General features: G+C 38.3%; 1 protein-coding gene across 1 annotated transcript; it reads left to right on the top strand.

The window, feature by feature from the left end:
- Positions 1-955: 955 nt before the first annotated feature.
- Positions 956-21,262, top strand: znf512 (zinc finger protein 512). The gene is made up of 15 exons (XM_015392999.1): positions 956-1,179; positions 2,746-2,882; positions 2,982-3,028; positions 3,483-3,541; positions 5,347-5,909; positions 6,337-6,435; positions 6,707-6,840; positions 8,924-9,010; positions 10,934-11,032; positions 11,131-11,298; positions 11,444-11,641; positions 12,292-12,393; positions 14,500-14,562; positions 16,265-16,363; positions 20,296-21,262. Exons 2-15 carry the CDS (start codon positions 2,786-2,788, stop codon positions 20,914-20,916), a joined length of 2,436 nt encoding a protein of 811 aa, XP_015248485.1. The 5' UTR covers positions 956-1,179; positions 2,746-2,785; the 3' UTR covers positions 20,917-21,262.
- The last annotated feature ends 1,720 nt before the right edge of the window (positions 21,263-22,982 follow it).

The raw sequence follows: 22,982 nt of genomic DNA, 5'->3' as shown, positions 1-22,982 counted from the left end.
GCGTTGAGGAATAACTTACACACAATAAAGAAAAAATTAAGTCTACAGTATAAATGAAACTATATTACGTTTTAAAAGTATAAATAAAGCTATATAACTTTTTTTTAACCCTTTATAGGGAACTCAATTAAATATTTTGAAAATCAACATTTCAAGCCAATAGTGTTAATGGAATCCAGGACAAGACCTTGTTACCTTTGTAACATTCAGAGAAATAGGGATATTATGATGGCAAAAATTTATGTAATTTTATTTTATTTTATTTTTTAAAAATACAAAACATAACAAAAGTGCTTCTATAAGAAATTCATGAAAAACACTCTGAGAGTGAAAGAAACACATTATTTTGGTACGACAAATTAATGCTACTGGCACTTACATTGTTATAGTTTATAAACCTAAATAATTAAATAATTGTTAACAAGGCTTATTAATTTTGAATTTTACTTTTTAACTTTTCAATGAGATTTTTATCTTTTTTTTCTTGACTTAACTTTTTTTTCAACTTAATGTACAGTATCATGCTAAAACATGATGTGCAGCCATGTAGAAGTATCTTTACTGAATGACTGGATATACTGTAGATATTCTGGTTCTAGACCTCACTGAGGGACATGGGGGGGGGGCTCCATTTGTAAGGGGTATGCAAGTGATCAAAAACAGTAACTTGTCCTATAAAGGGTTACATAATATAAAAGCAGTATTTTGTTAAACAAAAACTTTTTACCTTAAAAGGATATAATCTATTAGTCAATTACTGTGAGAATTAGAGTTCTCTAACACGGAAATATCTGCCTTTCAAAGAAAGAAAAGTCCTTCAAAAGAAAACTAAAAAAAAAAAAAACAATTCTGGAAAAAAAATAAAAAAAATCATCCGTATTCCATCGTGGAATGTCCTACAGTCCTTGAAGGCAGCAGCAGATGCGGGTCTTATTTGTTGTCTCCGGCAGGAGGAGGGCGTTCCGCTCAACAACACATGCATCCAGTGGCTGCTGCATCCCTGCGTGTCAGAGCATTGCTTCATCTCTAGATGCGTCCAAACGCTTTAGATTTGCTCCGGTTTTAAATCAGGCATCCGGCCTGTTCCTGGATGGATGTCCTCCCTCTGCCGGGGGAAAGGAGACAGAGGAGGCCGGGCTGGGAGACATGGAGGCTGCAGAGGGAGTGAGCTGTAGGACGGTAGGCTCTGTGGCTCTGAGAAACAATGAAATGCGGTCAATTTAGATCGGATCTGACAGTCAGCCTGCAGACGTTTTACCCTTTATAACATTTTGCTTTTTCTCTCTTTTATTCAGACAAACACAGATGGTGGCGGATTTTTTTTAATTTATTATTATTCTCAGCTGCACTAAAATATATCTGCTTTACTGTAAACAACCTGGGCTTCAATTTTTTATTAATTCTAACTTTTTCTCATTTGTATTTCATCGTTATTTCTGTGTTTTTGACCTCTTATGCACATCCATTCCATACAAACACAATCACATGTCAAATATGAATCAGATGCACAATGTAAACACAACAGGGACTGAAACTGAATCAGCAGCAGGATTTAGTACAACTTTTAAGAAGATTAAAATACATATAAATCCTTAACTCTAATCAATTTGATTATGAATCAAAACAATTCCTGAAATAAAAAGACTTCCTTTTTGATTTTTGTTATTTAAAAAAATTATTGAGCCTCACAGTGTATTATAGTCCCATATTGTGATCAATTAATTTTTAATTAATCACAATATGTTTTTAAATTGCGGGTTATTTTTATTTGTTTTTCCCTTATTAGTTTTTTTATTTATTTTAGGAAAATATTTGTTGAATAAATTAAATGTGAAAATCCTTTAATAAACTAATATGGTCATTATATTCTATTGTAACTTTAACTACCATTATCTAATATCTTCTCATATATAAGTGTTGATTAAATTATGGTTATCACTTGTGTTTATTTTTTCCAACATTAAAATGAAGGCACATCAGTAGGATAAAACAACTTTTTCCATTACTAGATGGATGCTACTATTTATTTATAATGGGTTAATTTAAAGCATTTTAAAAGGCTTATGCTTATTATTCAGATATTATTCAGATAATTATAGACTGCTACAAAATTCATAGGATTCAAAAACAGGAAATAGAGGCAACTTTGTTAAAGTACAGAATAAGCAAACAGTTTGATTGACATGACTTGCATCATTTTTATTTTTTCTTATTTTTTTGGTTTAAAATTTGCTACTAAATCAATGTGAAGAATATAATGCAGTTCCAGGTACTTAGAGATTCACTTCCATACAGAAAGCCCACATTCATATCTTCAGGTAACACAGAGTACATGTCAGACTAAATAATACTACTTCAGCGATAGTTTTAAGGTGTTGCTTTATAGTATGTCTCGTACCATGTCTTTCTTTTTTTTCTTTTTCTTCTTCTGTTTTACTTCTGTTCTATTTACATTGCAGTGTCAATACGGACTGTAAATCTCCCTGCATAATTATAATAAAGCAATTTATATGCATGAAACAAGTGGAGCAGTATGGCAGTACTGCTACACTTGTGATAGTAAAATCTGTTGGGCTCTTTTTTGGTATCAAGACAATTATTCTTATTGTCACATTGCCAGACAGGACACTGTAAAAAAAAAAATGTAATGCAGTAAATCATAAATAATTCAATTGAAGTCCTCCCTAAAAAAATACATTTTCTAAAATTCTTAAAAACAATAAAGTCCTTTTTTATTTCTCTTAGCAGTGCTGATTTCCTCTGTGGCGGAGTTGTTTCTCCTAGTATGGACCCTGCCCACATCAGTGGGGATATGTCACCTTTATATGTGCCCAGGAAAAGGAAGCCCTTCCAGTCCCAATCCAGAGGTGCAACATGTCCAGGTGAAGAGACAAAAAAACTAATTTGTTTTTTATTTTCATATTTGAAAGGACTGTCCTGTTAATTTAGGATTTCTTGTTTATATCTTCTTCACACATCAGCTGTTCCAAAGTTTCCTGACAGACTAAATACCTTGGAGTATCCAGAGGTGAGGAGTAGAGATCAACCAACAGGTTTATTTTTAATTTTTTTTAAGTTGATACTGATTATTGTGACATCATCCTAACTGATCCGCCATTTGTTCTGCCGGCGTTATCAAGCCGATTCTCCTAAACACTGCTTTCTCTTCCTCGGCTTAAAGGATAAATATAATACTAAAAAAATTACACAAGTTTCGATGTAAACAAAAAAAACATTTATTAATTAAGCAAACAAAAGAAGACATAAGCAAACAGATTAAGCAGGAATGAATGCATTTAATGTGATCTCAAGGTGTGGCTCCTAGAAGCACTAATCAGTATTGTCATATATCAGTCATAGCAGCACCATATCGGATAACAAGAAAAAAAAAACGTTTTGCATCCTGTACTGTAGCTCTTCTTTATAAGCTTGTTAATTCATGCAGACGTCCTCCTCACTTATCTGTGCTTGTTTTGTTGAAGAATGAAGAATCTCAAGATCAAAATGATGTCAGGATGAAGAGAGCTTACAGCAGAAAAAGGTAAGAGAAAACTTGGCCTTATGGGATTTATTGAATATAGCTAAATAGCAATAGTGGTTCTGCTTCTGAATCAGCACTGTTTCTAAAAAAAAATTCAGAGCTAAATGTTTTTGGAGTAACCTTTTTGCCCAATGTTGTTTTTTGCTTCGTCTTTATAGTTCTTCCTAAAAGCAAAATCTTTCATTTGTCATCTCGGATTTTCTAATTGGCTACTCAAGCCATTTTTCGTGATAAATCTTAGTGGAATTTCTGGGAATTTTAACGTGATATATTTAAGAATGAAACATTATGATATTGATATTTTTACCTGTAAAGGTTCACAGCAATACAATTAAGTTTATGTGTGTAATGCCAATTCACAACGCATGTCATCTTAAGGAACTTCACAGAGACAATACAGTCAGATCGGTTAAAAGTTTTCTATCTAGAAAAACCAGCTGATCGCATTGAGTCATTCACTCCTCCTGGATGACATGCAGTAACAGTAGACATTTGATTTAATGTGTTGTTAACTCTACAGCTATCTCTCACATTTAGCATGCATGCAGCAACAGTGGAGAGGAAAAAAATACTTTTAACAGGAACAGATTCCAGTGGAACCAGAATCAAAGTGAGCGGCCATCTGCTGGAGCTGACAAGGATATTGAAGCAGACATACAAAAAGAGCTGATAGGCACTTATCTAGAAATACTTTCTGTTAGAAAAGATAATAGTAAACAATCTCCACAAGGGGTTCTGAGAAAGAACCAGCTGAGCAGAAGTCTAGGAGAAAAAACAGGGCTAAACACAAAGAATCAGACCCAACTGTATTACCGTATGTATAACTGAAGATGTTGATGGCAGCAGCCGATATCTCCCTCCAGGATGGTGACACGGCCTGGTCCTGTTAGGCTGTGACATCATCACATTGACCAGGACCAGAAGCTGCTAGGACTCAAAAAAGCAGAGAGAGAACAGAAAGTTAGGGGCTCAAATAAAGATTACTGGAGAACTGGAGAAAAGAGATAGAAGTAAGCATAATAATATAAAGTTGTCCCTTTGTCTTCCAGCAGTCTAAGCCTATAGCAGCATTACTATAGAGATATTTAAGGATAACCTGAGCTACTCTAACTATAAGCTTTATCAAAAAGGAAAGTTTTAAGCCTAGCCTTAAAAGTAAACAGGGTGTCTGCCAGCGATTATCCTCTGTCGCATTTGGTGCCTATTTTCATTACATTCAATATAATCTGGTTAAGAAAATAAAAACCTGAATATGAAAGTAAGATTTAGATCTTTTTAAGTCTTACTTTTAAATTAGTACTAAAGCAGTTATGAAGTACTACAAACAGAACTCAACTTTTAGTCCAGTCTATTGGCTGAGAAATGAATTTGACTTAGACCACTTTATGGCATACATACATACATGTTAGTCTGACTTTTAATCATGTAAAATTGGACAATTTTCGGGATGAATTTAACTAGTAGTTAAAAATAATGTTGTTGTTTTTTTTTTTGTTTTTTTTATTACATTTTTTTCCTACTTGCTTTAATTCTGTTTTATTTTCCTATTTTTGAATCATGTAAAGCACTTTGCATTGTCTTTGTACTGAATTGTGCTATACAAATAAATTTGCCTTGCCTTTTAAGAAAAAGATTTTTAAAAAACACACAAAAAAACAGGACTTGACCCTTCAAGCTTATATCTACTGTATACAGCAGGTTTTATTGCAGCTAAATCCTGTTTTCAGTCTGTTAACCTCATTTAATATCTTTCACAGATATGTATTTGACAGATTTGTAGCATATTTGTTCTGTTTGTATACCAGGTATGAAGACCTCCAGAATGTTTCTTTGGGACCTGTGGATTATCCGACCTCCAGCTGCTCTGTGATGTCATCAGGCAGCCTGGCAAATGGCTCAGAGGAAAGGTCTGCAAACCTTCCATCAAGACAGTTTGGGAAAGATGTTTGGCCTGAAGGGCCAGAGGTTAGCCAGGAGCAGCCCAACCCTGAGGATCAGCCCTGGAAGTCCACCGGGGAGCAAGGTCCTGAAGCCTGGACTCCAGGTAGAGAAGAACCCAATGACCTGGGCTGGAGCTCCGGCAGAGACGCAGAAGGACACTCAAGTCAGGAGGAGACCTGGATGCCTGACAGAGATGGATCCCATCCTGAACAAGAGCAAGCTTGGGTCATAACGCAGGAGCAAGGTCCTCGGTCAGGATGGGGAGAGGACAGAGATCAAAAGCAGGATCAGGCCTGGAACGCAGGACGGGATCCAGGAGGAAACAAAGCCTCCATAGCAACAGTGCAAGGGTGGGGAAACGGTCAAGGTCAGGATGAGCAAGCCTGGAGCGATTCAAGCAGGGAGCGAGGAAACGTTTGGAGACCCGGTAATCACTCGCATGTTTCCCCATTTGTAAGGAAATCTTACATTGAAAAATAAAGATAGCTTAATTTTGTTTTGTTTTTTTTCTAGTGTAGAGGAGCATATTTTCTTTTTTCTTTTTTCTTTTTTTTTTTTGTATTTTTATTTTCCTGAATATAAAGAAGGTCCAGAGAACAGAGGTGGAGCCCAGTAATGCTGTCAATAACTTACTTCTACCACCAGAGGGCAGTATGTCCTCAAGGTTCCTATATTTTTCTACAATCTTCAGTCACAGATAATTCTCTAACACATGAATAAATATCAATTAGCCAGAAAAGCATAACAGTTCTTCCTTGTTATAGCTGTATATGAATTAAGCTAAAAAAAAATACATTTAATTATAAAAATGATGTGTTTATGCTGAAAATTCTCTCGTTTATCTCACTGTTTAGATGCAGTCAGCTTTGGTAAAAGTTCAGCAGCCCAAATAAATGAGGATAAGAAACCTGTCTTGCTTCCAATCAAGAAAGAACCTCCGACATATCCTCCAGGTGAGGAAAAAAAAATCTTTAACCATTTAATTAAACATAATGTACTTTTATTTAGTCTCATTGATTAGTCATTAAAATTCAGTTCACTTCTAACCCTAACCTGTCAAGATGTCTGAGAAATGCTCTTGGAACTAAAATATAGGTGAATTAAGATTTTTTTTTTGTATAAAATATTTCAAGTAGAAAAAACAAATTACATTTGGTGGACGGATAACAGATTGTTTAGATCATTCTGAACAAATTTTTAAAAGAAACTAATTTTCTTCTCCAAATTCTCCAGGGAGCCAAGAGGAGTGCTGGCAGCTCCAGATTGTGGCCAAAGGAAGGGTCACGTGTCCCAAATGTAAAAGTGTGAGCAGGAAAACTGTTGAAGGACTGAAGAAACATATGGAGAACTGCAGACTGGTGAGCCCAATTCAGTTTATTTATATGGCACCAGAGTTAGATTTGGACATTTGGGCTTTTAAGCCTAAGGATAAAAATCTGGTAAACTATTCCATCGTATTTTGGGCTGTATTTGTTCAAGTTATTTTCATGCTGGAGGTGAACTCCACCCAGTCTCTGTTCTTTTGCTCCCTCTAACATGTTTTCTTCTAGGATATTTCCATTGTTAATCCATCCATTTTCCCATCAAATCTGAACAGCTCCCATTTTTTCAGTTGAAGAGAAGCTTCCCCACAGCATAATGCCACCAGCACCATGTTTCTCTTGTAGAGATGGTATATTCACAGTGATGTAAAGTGTTCCTCCGTGTTTTACCTGAAAGCAGCAAGTTAAACGTAATTGCTATAAGTTTAACTCCACCTGGTCTTTAAGTGGTGCTCTTACTCTCATCTGCTCTCATTCTATTTTATTTCCAAGCCAGTTGCCAGGTCTGCTAATGCTAATATTAAACAAACCAAACACAAAACTTGCCAGTTTAGAGGAAAAGCTGACATTCTGACATTATGGGCTTCTGCACTCAAAAGCTTCACCAATATTTATGCTCATTTTGTGTCTTTGATGGTTTTTTTGGCTTGAATTCTAGTTAGCTGTTGCTAGCTACTAGGATCTGGCAACCCCCGAGCTCCGTCTTGTTTGTGCAGAGTGCTTTTGTGTTAATTTTAACCAGACGTAAATATTTATACATCTTGAATCCGTCAACATTTATAAAATAGTTATTTATATACTATATTTTATGTAATAATTAATAAGCACCACTCTAGACATTCTGTGGATATAGTTAAAAGTAAAGTGGAGGATTTTTGCAAATTTTTGAAAAGACTCCCCACTTAAAAACAAAAAAAGCATATTCACAACGCTGTACCCCCTCCAGAGAGGGAGCACCTATTAAACGAGTGCGAGAGCATGCATGAGCCCATTTCTCCTCGTGCACCCTCTGTTTAAAAGTTGCTGTTTGCATCGCTCATACAAGCTTACTTTCCAAAAGAAGATTAGCAATTTTTCCACTATGTCAGGCACCATCGGTAAGTGAAAATGGGTACAAGCACACAGGACGGCCTTACATAAACATATTACCAGAATGATTAACAATTTGGAGGAACACTTATTTTTATGATTCACCTGGAAAAAGAAAATCCTCCACTATACCTTTAAGTTAATCACTTTGAAAAAAACTTTTTAGCTATTACCTTTAGACTTTGGCTTCAACTGACCAGAGCTCCTTCTTCATCCTGTTTGCTGCAAATGACACTAAATTAAACTTTTTATGCCTACATATTTGTTTTTCATCTCACTTTCTCATAATGATCAGATACTTAACCAGTGTCAATATTCCTGCTAAATAGTGTTATCCAAATAGCATGATCCCACCACTACCATGAATTATCAGTTGAGAAGGAAGACTGTGTCTTTGGAGGTTTGCAGTTGTCCATCCTTCCTTTTTAGGTCCTTTTTATGGGACTCAGCTTTGTGGGATGTTCTAATTATTTATTTATTATGAATTTTCTCCACAACTGCTCTGACCTCTTATCTGTGTTCCTTATACCTCATTGTGGTTTTTACTCACTAATTTGCTCTAAAAAAAACCTCTAAGTTCTTCACAGAGCAGTTGTTAATATGTTTGCATTAAACTCTTTGCAGGTGGACTCCGTTTACCATTCAAATGATTTTATTTTGTGGTGTAAGATGTACGGGAGCTGAAAATGAGACTCTGCAGATTAATTTTTTTAAATATTCAGAAAAATTGTTTTTTTTTATTAAAAAATATTACTTCTTATTTGCTTTCCTTTCGGTTGCACAAATATACAGCCCATAGTGTTTATCTGTCAAATCCTAGCAAGATACAAGGAAATGTGTTGTATCCTGAGAAAACACGGAGAACTTTAACATACGTCAATCATTTTGCAGAAGTTCCGATGCATTTATTATGATCCTGTGTGGATTCCTCAAAGTCGAACCAAATGCATTCATTTGCTTTAAAATCTGGGTGCAAAGCATTAAGTTTGTTAAACATTTGTTTTCATTTCAATGTGATGTCAATCTGCAGCAACCTTTTACCTGTCAGCACTGTGGGAAACAGCTGAAATCCTCCACAGGGATGAAGTATCACATCATGGCTGACCACAGCCACCTGGTGAGATTACTATCTGCTTTTCACTTTTTATTTCTTCCATAATTTTCCAGCATTTAAACCACATAATCGATTAATGTTGTCTTGATCTATTTTATATTTTAGTCATCCAAAAAAAGTTTTGATTTTAGTTTAAGTTTATTCAGACTTTTAAAGAAAAAACAGACTCACATCATGTTTACATAGATAATATTCTGACCACAAAAAAACATGCCAAAGTAAATCTGAAACAGATTTTTGATTATGTGAAATTCATTTTAATGATGCGTTTGATTTACCTTTGAGCTTTGGAACTGGGATTTTGTTCCATTTTCCCAATGATTTCTTGAACACTCAATCTCCATTGTGTCATGTTGGGTTCAAGGCGTCTAACCCACATGCAGAAAACACTCTTGAAACAGGGAAAAAGTTAAAATGATTTATTTACAATGTTTACAAGTAAATGGGTCACAGGTTCTGGGTTCTTCTGATTGGTCACGGGAGGGAAGACACTGAGGAGGACAGAGCAGTTAGAGTTGATCCAGGAAATGTGCAGTTTACAGATGACGGGGATAAATACCTGCTCAGAGAGGATTCTGATCAGCAGGGGGGAAACCTTGTGAGTCCCCAGGCTAGTCGGCAGGCAGAGGGCTGAGGGCAGAGGCAGAGACTGAGACGGAGTGCAGGCAGGCAGATTCCAGACCGAGATTACTTTCTCCAGGATTTCAGGTTTCCAGAAAAGTCAGGATCTGTGAGGCAGTGAGATAAAAGATCAGACAGGTTCTCAAAATCAGGGTTACAGATCAGGCAGGCTGGCTCAGGTTTTGCTAACCATTACTGGCAAACACTCTGGCAGGGAAGTGTCAGCCTCCTCCTCCTTAAATAGGTCTCCTGATGAGCAGACAGGAAACAGGTGTGTAGGAGTAAGCTCATTCCCTCAGGAGGAAGATCTCAGGCACCCACTGGTGGAGAAAGTGGACAAGCCTCCAGATCCCAACACATTGCTCCTACAGCCACTGTTACAACCATAACTATATATGTCCTGAGATGGTAATAATATCAGAAACAGTTCAGAATCAGGCACAAAAGGAATATCGATTATATTGGCCTGCTTCTTAAATCTCTGATGTTAGCTCACTGATCATCATTTAGTCCGCTCCCGAAGTAGCAGCAAGGCTGGAATTTTGGCAAAAGTCTAAAAATTACATTACAGCCGAGAGAAAATATCCATATCTTTCTAAGGTTTTTTTTTTTTTTTACATTTTCATATCAAGGATTATGTTTATGTTTATGTTACCCATCGAATAATAGTAGCAAGTTCTTCTCTTATCTATTGTTGTTAACGATTTTTCCCACACTTTAAAAAAAAAATCATATGATGTATGAATCCTGCTGATATATCAGATCAATATCATATCAAAACGAAAAATTTGTATAGGGACAATCGTTACCATTAAAATGATCAAAACACTCAACTATCTAGTATTTTGCACATATTAGGTGCGCTGCAACATCTCGTCTTAAAAAAAAAAACACAAAAAAGTAGTTTGTGAAGAACTGACTTTATGCGACATACATTATGAAAAAGCTACAAACAGTCAAAGAGGGGAAGTCCAACTACTCTTGAAAAAGTCGGCCATCTTAATTCTCCAAGTCTTCTTGGAAATCTGACTGTTTCATATGAAACTTTCCAGATTTTTCAGATCGGGAGCTTTCCAAACCAAATGAAACACACCATTGAACTCTAATGAACAGCATTTCTGTTTGTATTGTGTTACCTTGGTTTATTTCTTCATGATGTTTGTCATCTATTGAAGGTTTTCCTAAGTTTGATATATGATTTCTAGCTTGTACATTTCGAACAGCAGCTTTAAATACGATATTAATCAGTATTGCTAGAATGCTGACATTAAAACCTTAATTTGTCTGTTTTTCTCCTCCTGAAAGCCATCAGCTGATGAAACCAAGGGCCTTGACGACCGCGCTATCAAAGAGAAGTTACGTAAAATACTTAAGAGACTGGGCAAACTGAAATGCTCCAAAGAGGTGAGGCATTGGTAATCCTGTCTTGTTTTATTTATTATTTTTTCTTTTAGGGGTATAAAAGACCCATAAAGTATTTATTTTTCTTATTTTCTTTTCAGGGCTGCACTGCTGCCTTCACAAGCATCATGGGCTACGTGTATCACATGAAGAAGTGTGGGAAGGAAGAGTCTGAGTTGGAGAAGTTGCTGCTTAATTGCTCCCACTGTGGGAAAACATACAAATCCAAGGCTGGCCTGGAGTACCACCTGAAATCAGAGCACGCACCCGTGAGCTATCTGTCTAATTTATGTCCCTTACATAATAGATTTACAGTAATCTATCAGCACTACTTTCATAAATTAATATGCAAGTGCTTAAGAAGATTCCTGCTATTGTCACTTCTTGATGAAGGTTTCCACTCCTGTTTTTTAGACACCCCAGAAGACTGAAGAGGACGAGGCCCTGAAGGCCCAAAGGGAGGCTAACCCAGAGAGGACGCCTAGTGGCCGAGTGCAGCGTGCCTCTGCACAGGTGGCCAACTTTCACCTGGCTGAGATCGCCAACAACGAACTGCCAAAAGACTGGCCCAAAAGAAAGTTTCAGTCAGACTTGGTGCCTGATGATAAAAAGGTAGGAAACAGATTTTACATAAGATAAAAATAAACATGTTCTTTTAACACAGAAACTGGGTGTATGGCTATGTTCACACTGCAGGCCTTGATGCTTAATTCCAATTTTTTTTTGTGGAATCTGATTTTTTTTTTAGCTGCCGTTCATATTTCCAAATATATGCGACTTGTATTTGATCTACTGTGTGAACTGCAGTCATACAACGCAAGTGTCCTGCATGCGCAGTAGAGGACGCGATGACGTCACAGGCCAGTGTGCACTGTGTTTAAGGAAGTAAACATGGATGGGAAAACCGGCGCGCATTAAGCGGTCTTTTCCAACCATTAAAACACAAAATTTTCAATATGGTTAAACATAAATACTGCTCTCCGCATCATCATCTGCCATTGTTGTTATATTTCTTGTAGCATCTGCGTAGCAAGACGCAGAATAGTGACCTTTGTCGGATATTAATGACGTTAAGGTTAGATGAATCCGACCTAGCCGTTCACACACAGGTCACATTTGAAAAGTATCCGATTCAGGACCACATTTCCAAGTGGCCTGGGTCAGATTGGAAAAAATCTGGGTCACTTCAGGATGCAGTGTGAACGTGGCCTAAGACAGGCTTTGATAACATACTCAAGTTATTTTTCTGTTGCCCTTTTTAGTTGAAATATGCGAGACCAGGCCTACCAGCATTCAGCCAAGAGGTGCTGAGGAAGTGGAAGAATGAGGTGAAGCTGCAAAGGAAAGTCCATTGTCCTAACCAGGTAGGGCACAAAACAATGACCTATATGTAAAGTTCCACACAGAAATTAGAACAAGTGGATTTCCAGAAGAAATTATGGAGTCCCACATGTTCTTTTGAAGGGTTGTACACTGACGCACTGCTAATTTTACTGACCAATGATCAGTGTTACTGAGTGTTATCCTTAGCCAACAGTTTCAGGTAGCACTAAATGTCACCATTGTGATCCACAGCAAAAATTTCACTATGGTCCCTGTAGGGGTGGAACATTGACAAAATCCACGGTTCGGTTCGGTTCATGGTTTCGTGGTCACGGTTTTCAGTTTGGTTCGGTATATGTTGATTGTTAGCCTGACATGTTGGTCGTGTTGCTATTAGCATAGACAAAACGTGTTGCACAATTCTTGCACACTGTTGCCCTTTTATCCCCAACTTTCTTTCCGCCGTCATCGTAGGTCACTCTAAATGCAAAGTGGTCCCATACAGCAGACCTATAAAGTGCTGCTGGAGCGTCTTCCAACTCCTGTTCTTTCCCACTCGCCATACCCACACAATTCTCCACAACAAATGATTTTTTCTACGCTGCTTCGCTTCTTCTTCTTCTTGTTTACTACTGGTGGTTGGCTTTGGTCGCAGTACCGCCACCTTCTGCTCTGGAGTGTAAACGCTTCGCCTATGAGAAAAAGGAGCAGCGCATGAACCGAACGAAACACACGTGAACCGAACCGAGACAGTCGAACCGAACGGTTCGGACGGTTTTCATAAACCGTTCCGTCCCTGGTGTCTGTGAGTATGTCGCTCTGACATACTGTCAGACTATTTACCGCTTCCTTTCAATGAAGTTGATGCTAACTGTGATATAGCTGAGTTTTTAATGTAATTCAGCAATCAGTGCTAGATAAGACTTTGTGCTGTTAGCAGCATCACAACAGCTGGGTTCTGGTTGCTCTCAGAGGAAAGAATGACTCCATGAAGTGCATTAGCTCAAAAAAGCCTCCTGTGCTTCCTGCCAGTATGTCTTTTTCTATCGTGTGAGAAATGTTTTGTGTAATGCCCTCCACATTTCTATCATCACATCCTCACCTCCTGAGCACAGCAAATAATTTATTGTGCTCTGCATTGCAGCACAGCCTAATGGGGCCTATTTAGGTTATAACTGAAGGAGTTTATCTAGTGTTTATATCTACTAACCTACATTACTAAACCAATGCCAAACCTGTCATGCTGAAGAAAGTTGCAAGCAGCAGATCGCTTTTTACGGGGTCTCCAGACTGTGTAACGTCTGTCACATGTGTTCAGTGGGAACCTGCTGTCATCTGTGAAGAGCACAGGGTGCCAGTGGGGAATTTGCCAATCCTGGTGTTCTCTGGAAAATGCCAAGCATCCTGCATGTTGTTGGGCTGTGAGCACAACCCCCATCTATGGACATTGTGCCCTCATACCATCCTCATGGAGTCGTTTCGTGCAGACACATGATTGAGGTCATTTTGCAGGGCTTTTGCAGTGCTCCTCCTATTCCTCCTTGTACAAAGGAAGACGTAGTGGTCCTGCTGCTGGGTTGTTGGCCTCCTACGTCCTCCTCCATTTCTCCTACGCTGACAAACACAGAAAACCTTCTTGCCACAGCTCACATTGATTAGCCATCCTGGATGAAGTGCAGTTCCTGAGCCACTTGTTTGGGTTGAAGAGTCTGTCTCATGCTACCACTAGTGTGAAAGCACCTCCAACATTCCAAAGTGAGCAAAACATCAGCTAGAAAGCATAGGTACTGAGGAGTAGTCTGTGGTCCCCACTCCTTTATTTAGTGTGTCTTGTCAATTTCAAATATTTTCCACCTGTTGTCTATTCCATTTTCACAACAGAATGTTAAATTGATTGTCAATCAGTGTTGCTTCCTAAGTGGACAGTTTGATTTAACAGAAGTTTTATTTTGGTTTTATTGAAGTTATATTGTCTTGTTTACGTGTTCCTTTTATTGTTTTTACCAGTGTATAAAAAAGAGATTTTTTTTTCTTTTTTAAATGTCACATATGGATTTCAAAACTATACACTTTAATTTCAGTAAAGTTAAAATTAAAATGTGAATGTGCAAGTTATTTAATGAGTATTAATTTATATTTCCCCATAGGGCTGTGACTGCACATACACCAGTGTGTCAGGACTAAAAGCTCACCTGGGACTGTGCACAAAGGTACATTGTGTGTTGTCTCTCCAGAGCTTTTTCAAAATGTATGAAAATTGAAAGAGTTAAATCTTTTTTGTGCTATGCTTAAAAAATTTGTAGAATAAGTAAATTTGTGTCATAGCCTGCGACACCCGTTTCAGCGCGGCCCGACGCCAGGCAGGTGGCATTTGTAAACAAACCACTGTAATAAAATTATACTGGCTTATTTTAATTTCCATTGACTACTTACCTAATTAAAAGGCTGCTATTTAAGGCTTCATTTTATTGCACTGTGGCCCTGATAAGGGATTGTATTGTTACCGTAGCTTGAAGAGGTAGGCATTTTATTTTCACATGGTTTGAAATTCCAGAAGTCCTTATATGCACAATTCAATTCAATTTTTTTTCTAATCCTCAAAATAGAAATAACACAATTTTCTATAATTCCATTGATGCAAGAAAACTAATAATGCATTATTACTTTAATGGAAGTTCAACTTAAAGCAGCAAATATCGTACAGCAGATTAGTGTCATCTAGTTTGTGTTATGTATTTCTTCCTACTTAGTCATTTTGATAGTGGGCCGTTGTACACTTGGAGCACTTAGGGGACTGATATAAGACTTTTACATTTTTGCGGCTCCAGACGGATCTGTTTTTTGTTTTCTTTTGGTCCAACATGCCTCTTTGAACCTTTTGGGTTGCTGACTCCTGCTCTAGAGAAAGGATTTCCTACTGATTTAATGTTTTAACCTTAGAAAACGTGTGTTTAAATGGATCAAACATCATTATTGGATTGTTATGAGGATGAAAAATATTTTGTATTCTGTTTTTGTATTCTTGAAGGGATTTACATCCACCTAGTGGTGGACTAGAGGAATTACAAACTACCAATTGGTGCCTCCCTGTCAAGCCTGTGCGACCTACTACAGAAGCTGAGGAGTGACATTCTACTCTTTTTGAGCTGAGGGACACATCAACCTCTGTCAGCCTTGTCAGATCTGCTAAATAAACAAACACATAAAAGTTCTCTGAAATCGGAACTATAAAAAGCCAATGGTCGTTAGCTGTCTAACCGTCAGCTGATAACTGTTGCATCAGAGTTCATCCTTTGTAGGATAACACAGAAAATAGCAATGTCTGCTGGGAGGACAGACAAGTTGTTGGACTACATTGTCCTTTATTTGAAAATTCCTAATTAATCCTAATTTTATCCAGGTTTAATAATTGTTTTGATGTCATTGGTTTGTTTTTATTGCCTATCTCTGGACAAAGAGTACAAATGTTCATGATTGCAACAGATAATGGAAGATGGAATGATATACAATTGTTTTTGCTTGTTATAAACTCCTTCACCACTTGCAACACAGATACAGGTAAAAACATGTAAGGCTGACAAGTTTGTCCCCTTTTGGCTACTCTTATTAAAAATGACAACACAGCATTGCATCTCCCATTGGGTCACCGCCCCCTAACTACTCATTTTCAGCTATGAGAACAATTTCATTTCTGATGTGATGCTATTGAACTTTCGTAGAATGTCTCTCTGTTAAAACAATACTTTAATATTTATCATAAAAAGCCAAATTTGTTACAAACTTTCCCTATAAATGAATATAATTTTTAATTTAAGGAGTAGCTTGCATGAGAGTAGTTGTTTAACTTAGTGACTTATTGGTGAAAAAATTCTTGCTTAAACTGATCATCTTGATTTTGCTTCCTTTATTCAGGGTGAATTTGAAGCTGGAAAATACAGATGTTTAATCTGCAACAAGGAGTTTAATTCTGAAAGTGGAGTGAAATACCACATAAACTCGGTTCATTCACAGGTAATAACAAGATGGCACGTCTCTTTCTTTCTCTCTTTCCTTTCTATTTTATCAGTTGATGATCTTTGTTAGCTTCGATCAGTTCAATGACTTACCAAAATTCTGTCGGAAGGATAAATACTTTCCTACCTAATAAACTTTTTTACACAAACTGAAGTACGAAGGAGAATGTGTATAGTTCTCAGGTTAAGATATGTTTATCATCACTGAAACAATTAAAGGACATGAATGAATAATTTTTTCTTTATTAAACTACCTAAGATCTGTTTGTTAATGATTGTTCAGGCTAAAACACAAACACAAAGTCCTCTAAATAAAAAAAGTAATTTAAAAATCAACCTTTTTGTTGCATACAGTAACAGTGGAGAGGAAAAACTACATTTTAACAGGAAAAAAACCTCCAGTAGAACCAGGTTTAATGTGAGTAGCCTTCAGGGAGTTCCTGAAATGGGGGTTCATGGAGACAGAAGCAGACAAAGAAAAGGAACATAGAAGCGCTGATCCATAAATACTCTGTTAGACAAGGTAACAGCAAACCAGCTCCACCGATGTCTCTTTCTTAAGAAAAGAACAGCTAGCCAGATGAGCTATGAGCCGGTTTTAATGTCGAAAGGCATGAAAGAGAGCACAGGCCAACTCTATCCTCTATAACCACAAGTGTCAATGGCAGCTGGCCAGCTGATATTCCCCTGTAGGAGAGTGTCACAGCGAGACGGAACCAGACCAAATGAAGCCCAAATGACAAAAAAGCAGAGAAAATATAAAACTAGAGGTTAAATAGACAAATATTGCAGAATTAGAGAATGGAGAGCAGAGTGAGGAAAAGTGGCCCCTATGTCCTTCAGCAGCCTTGGTTTATAGCAGCATAACTATACAGATTTATACTGTAACAGTATAAAAGAGACAAAAAAGGATATTACGTGTGAGCCACTCAACTATAAGATTAAATAAAAAGGAAAGTTTTAAGCCCAGTCTTACTTAACAACTATTAATAAACAAATTGACCCCTGTTCTTATTTTACCAGATTAGAGAAAGCCAGAATATAAATATTCTACCCTGTTAGATAAAACATCTCCACTCTGAGGTTATTTTCACATTTAGGTCTCCCCTCATTCATTATTTCTGTTAAAGAAAACGATTTATAGGTCTAACACTGTAACAAAGTTGTTGAATCTTTAAAGTAAAAAGAAATAACCAGTGCTACGACCACCTCCTCAGTTTCTTTGAACAAAAATTGTCCTAAAAAGCATAATTTTTTCACCCATAAAAGATCCATTGAGGGTCAGAGCTTATAAAGGTTTCACCCTTCATGCCTATCTCTAGGGGTTTAATGGGAGAGCAGGAAGTAGTCTATGGTGGGTCCATCTGGACCTCAAACATAAAGCATTTACTCAGATAAAACAGATTTAAAGTTAGTGTCAGGCATGCAGAATGATAGGTGCACCCGGCCCAACCAGGTTACACAAAGGAGAAATCATTTCTGGTCAGGGCATTTGCTAAGATCGCAAACATACTATTGTACAGTGAATAAAGACAACAAAGGTTATGGACTGTAACACTATAAAAGACATTAAAAAAAAACGGTATGTGTGATGATTCAGCAGCACAATGAGCCCCACAAACCTCAGAAAATAAAAAAACTTGATGCTAGAAATTCAGCCGTATTGATGATTGAATACAGACGTCAATTCACAAACCGCGCAACATTGTAAACCCACTCGAACATCCCCCATAAATGCCTACCTCCTAACTGTCTATCCCATGCATAGAAATCTTTCAAGATACTAACAATACCAATGCAAAATGTGTGCTTTGTGATTAAATTGTATCTATATAGAAACTATTGTATGAGTTTGAGAGACTAACCTATAAATAATCCCAACAAGAATCTTAACAGCAATTATTTTCCGTACATTGATGAACAAACAGTTGATTAGTTATAACCAGGGGAGTTTTATTGCCTTTTTATTTACATAAATCTAATTTGTCCAACTGTTCCTTTAAAATTAACAGCTTCTAATTAACTATTTTTGCAGTTTATTTAAAAAATGAGAACAAAGTTTGTTTTTATCAAGTAAAAAAGGAAAACGATTGTTCCATTACTCTGAGCATGCATGCAGTGATAGTGGAGAAAAAAACCTGCCTGTTAGCAGGAAGAATCCTCTGGGAGATCCAGGCTTAATATGAGATGGGGTTAAACGAGCCTTGACAGTGTTGTTTTTAAGTCACATACACTCACCGGCCACTTTATTAGGTACACCTGTCCAACTGCTCGTTAACACTTAATTTCTAAGCAGCCAATCACATGGCGGCAACTCAGTGCATTTAGGCATGTAGACATGGTCAAGACAATCTCCTGCAGTTCAAACCGAGCATCAGTATGGGGAAGAAAGGTGATTTGAGTGACTTTTAACGTGGCATGATTGTTGGTGCCAGAAGGGCTGGTCTGAGTATTTCAGAAACTGCTGATCTACTGGGATTTTCACGCACAACCATCTCTAGGGTTTACAGAGAATGGTCCGAAAAAGAAAAAACATCCAGTTAGCGGCAGTTCTGTGGGCGGAAATGCCTTGTTGATGCCAGAGGTCAGAGAAGAATGGCCAGACTGGTTCGAGCTGATAGAAGGGCAACAGTGACTCAAATAACCACCCGTTACAACCAAGGTGGGCAGAAGAGCATCTCTGAACGCACAGTACGTCCAACTTTGAGGCAGATGGGCTACAGCAGCAGAAGACCACACCGGGTGCCACTCCTTTCAGCTAAGAACAGGAAACTGAGGCTACAATTTGCACAAGCTCATTGAAATTGGACAATAGAAGATTGGAAAAACGTTGCCTGGTCTGATGAGTCTCGATTTCTGCTGCGACATTCGGATGGTAGGGTCAGAATTTGGCGTCTACAACATGAAAGCATGGATCCATCCTGCCTTGTATCAACGGTTCAGGCTGGTGGTGGTGGTGTCATGGTGTGGGGAATATTTTCTTGGCACTCTTTGGGCCCCTTGGTACCAATTCAACATCGTTGCAATGCCACAGCCTACCTGAGTATTGTTGCTGACCATGTCCATCCCTTTATGACCACAATGTACCCAACTTCTGATGGCTACTTTCAGCAGGATAATGCGCCATGTCATAAAGCTGGAATCATCTCAGACTGGTATCTTGAACATGGCAATGAGTTCACTGTACTCAAATGGCCTCCACAGTCACCAGATCTCAATCCAATAGAGCATCTTTGGGATGTGGTGGAACGGGACATTCGCATCATGGATGTGCAGCCGACAAATCTGTGGCAACTGTGTGATGCTATCATGTCAATAAGGACCAAACTCCCTGAGGAATGCTTCCAGCACCTTGTTGAATCTATGCCACGAAGAATTGAGGCAGTTCTGAAGGCAAAAGGGGGTCCAACCCGTTACTAGCATGGTACCTGATAAAGTGGCCGGTGAGTGTATTTAGTGCTACTTGGTCCCAATATAATTTCCCATCGGGAACCTACGAGCACTAACTTGCTAACTGGTTAGCAACGATGCTTCAGAGAAATCAGCCACAACCAAACGTGTTTGCGAACCTTCTGCCACAACAATTCCGCCCCCTTGATAATCGACCAATCGCATTCACTTTATTCACTTGTGTAAAGTCGGGCACCACTCCGGAGAATTTGAACTGTCAAATTCCTACGACTTTAAGGGATCCTTCCTCCGCTGTGCTTTGTATATGCAGTATGAAATTAGACTGTGTAATTCTGAAATGTGGTCTATGAACAATCTTGCCTTGCCAAGAAAAGCAACTCCTGTAAATGAAAGTTGTGATCGGATGCGTTTCTTTTCGTTGCACAAGTTAGAGGAATTTAGCTTTCATCCATTAAACTTAGCAGTGTTGCTTTGCTTTGTTGTTATTTTCACTTCTGTCTTTGCTTTATGTCCCGACAGGACTGGTTCGTCACAAACAAAAAAGCATCTAAGAAGTTCGAAAGGTTCCTCAAGAACCACTCAAAAGAGGCTGTTAAACCAGACAAGCAAACTGCTGATCAGTACCACCATCACCACCTGCACCAGCCGCACCACAAGCAGCATCACCATTATCACTATCAGCAGCACCAGCAGCATCCACTGCAGCCACTGCATCACCTCCAGCACCAAGCCCACTTCCTCCACCCAGAGCAGCAGAACCTCCACCAACAAGAGGACCCCCAGCTTCAGCAGCCGGAGCTCCACTACACTCCTCTGGAACCTCCCACTGGACCAATGTGGTTAGACATGGACCGCAAGGAAGCTGTTCCAGGACCAGAGCACATCAACATTCACATAGTCAATGCGATCAAATCTGAAGAGGACTGCAATGAGATAATGGAGGTTCAAGGGACAGTCAAGGGAGAATCACTAGGAGAAACAGGGATGGTGGACGTAAAACAGGCAAACTGCTTTGCTTTCAGCACCAGCGGCTCACCCAGCGAGATGGAGACCGGGCTTCACGACAGACAGCGCCAGATCGTCCAGTGGAACCTGAAACAGCCTGGGGTTGTGGAGCCCCATGCTGACTCTGCAAAATGAGACCGAGAAACGATGGCAACTTTGCATCAGCTGCTAAAATAAATTATGCAACACTCAGCTGCTTCTATGAACACAAAGAAATAAACCTGCAGAACATTGCGATGTAACGGCAGCTGAAGATGATGATGCACTACAGCTGGAATGCTTTGGAGGTTAAAAATGACTTCCAGCTGATGAAGGACACCTAGCATGAAGCCTCGGATTTAACACTTTGATCACTCTATACGGTTGCCAAATGTAGTCACATTCTTTGTCTGGGCATTTTCACCTGTTTTAAATATGCTGGTAAAGATTCCCAGTCATCCAGGTCATAGTCATTCAAAAAAAAAAAGAAAATTAAAAACGATCCACTTGATTTTGTATCCAAGTTTGAAGAAGTTTTACTTCCCATTCAGGAAGCTTTTTCAATTCAAAATCTCAGGAATAGCGTTAAGTTTGAGGTTTTATACAGTAGCCCAACAAAGCCTTGTTTTTGTTTTGAAAACATACAAATTAAAACGGGAATCCTTAGTGCATCCTAAGGACAAAACCTGAGACCAAAAATGAGCGGAGTGGTATGTGCAGTTCAGTGCAGTGAGGTCTGCTCAGATCTTTATATTGGAGAAACCAAATAACCTCTCCACTAGGTTTGTCACGATACTAAAATTTTCAACTCGATACCGATACTAAGTAAAATATTCGATACTCTATACCCTTTTCGATACCACAAGAATAAAAACAAAGACTCTAAAATTCAACAGAAATATTTTCATTACTAAAAAAATACAAGAAATAAATAAAAAAACAATAAGACTAATATTTTGAGGTCGTATGCTGTGCACAATATTAAACAAGCTTGATAAAAAACGTACAAAATTAAAATTAAGTATTCCTTCCTTGGCTATATTTTGCAGACATAACAATGACACTAGCCAAACCAGTTAAACAAAAATAATTCTCAGCAGCTGCACCTGTTACAAAAAAATGTCTAAAACTGAAAAATGCACAGAATTATTCAATCACACAGTGTTCAGCAAGTGCATTTTCCACTATTCTGCACTTTAGATGGCTGTATCGATACTTTTGAAAATGAGTATTGTATCCGGATACGTTTCAGTATCAATACTTTTTTGAGTATCGATACTTTTGACAACCCTACTCTCTACAGACGCATTGCCCAACACAGGAGAACAACCTCCTCGGGACAAGACTCTGAGGTACATCTACACCTTATGGACAAAGAATATTCTTTTGAGGACCAGAATGTTTTCTATTTGAACAAAGAAAATTGGTGGTTTGAGAGGGGCGTGAAGGAAGCCATCTATGTTAAGAAAGAAAAACCAACCTTAAACAGAGGAGGTGGACTCAGATTTAGCTTTCAAAAACCTAAAATGCAGCAATAGGCTCTATGCACAACTCCACCATTTCCTGAACTTCAGGAGGCTCCTTTGTTTCCTGTCTTTCATGATTGGATGCACTGATTATTCCAAGTGTGTAAGACCTAAGTAACTGGCCAGACACACCTGAATTAATCAGTTTGTCCAGTAATGAAAGACAGGAAACAAAGGAGCTACCTGAAATTCAGGAAGTAGTGGAGCTGTGCATAAAGCCCATTGAGTTAATGCCTTCCCGCTCTCATTGCAGCCCCACCCCCTATACAGGAGAGTGGAGGACCTCGCTTAGTCAGCTAGGCCAACAATTCCCTTTAACGACCCACCTTTCAGAGACATAGAAAGCTATGGGGCACTGCAGGCTAGCAAAAGAAGCTAAACGACCCCGATTCCAAAGGGGTGGACCCTTCATCCGATTCAATTTGCATGTTTTCAAAACAAAAACAAGGCTTTGTTGGGCTACCGTATAAAACCGCAAACTCAACTCTGTTCCTGACATTTTGAATTAAAAAACACTTTTGGATGGGAAACAAAACGTCTTCAAACTTGGAAGCCAATTCCAGTGGATCTTTTTGAATTATCTTATTTTGGAATTACCTGTTTTTTTAATGTCACTTTTTCAAAGCTTTCCAATTTTGTTTTGTTTTTTGTCAACTGTACTGCATGAGATACAGTTAGTTTAACCACAAAAAGGAT

Source organism: Cyprinodon variegatus, unplaced genomic scaffold, assembly GCF_000732505.1.
Source record: "Cyprinodon variegatus isolate N-32 unplaced genomic scaffold, C_variegatus-1.0 Scaffold619, whole genome shotgun sequence".
Taxonomy (NCBI): Eukaryota; Metazoa; Chordata; class Actinopteri; order Cyprinodontiformes; family Cyprinodontidae; genus Cyprinodon; species Cyprinodon variegatus.
The sequence above is the reverse complement of the archived record's forward strand: the minus strand, read 5'-3'. Positions and strand labels throughout refer to the sequence as shown.

Excerpts from the sequence above, each read along its gene's own strand:
- znf512 (XM_015392999.1), top strand. The coding sequence starts at position 2,786 with ATGGACCCTGCCCACATCAGTGGGGATATGTCACCTTTATATGTGCCC. Across the intron at positions 6,436-6,706 it reads ACCTCCGACATATCCTCCAG|ATTCTCCAGGGAGCCAAGAG; the intron begins GTGAGGAAAAAA and ends TTTCTTCTCCAA. Across the intron at positions 12,394-14,499 it reads AAGTCCATTGTCCTAACCAG|GGCTGTGACTGCACATACAC; the intron begins GTAGGGCACAAA and ends ATTTCCCCATAG.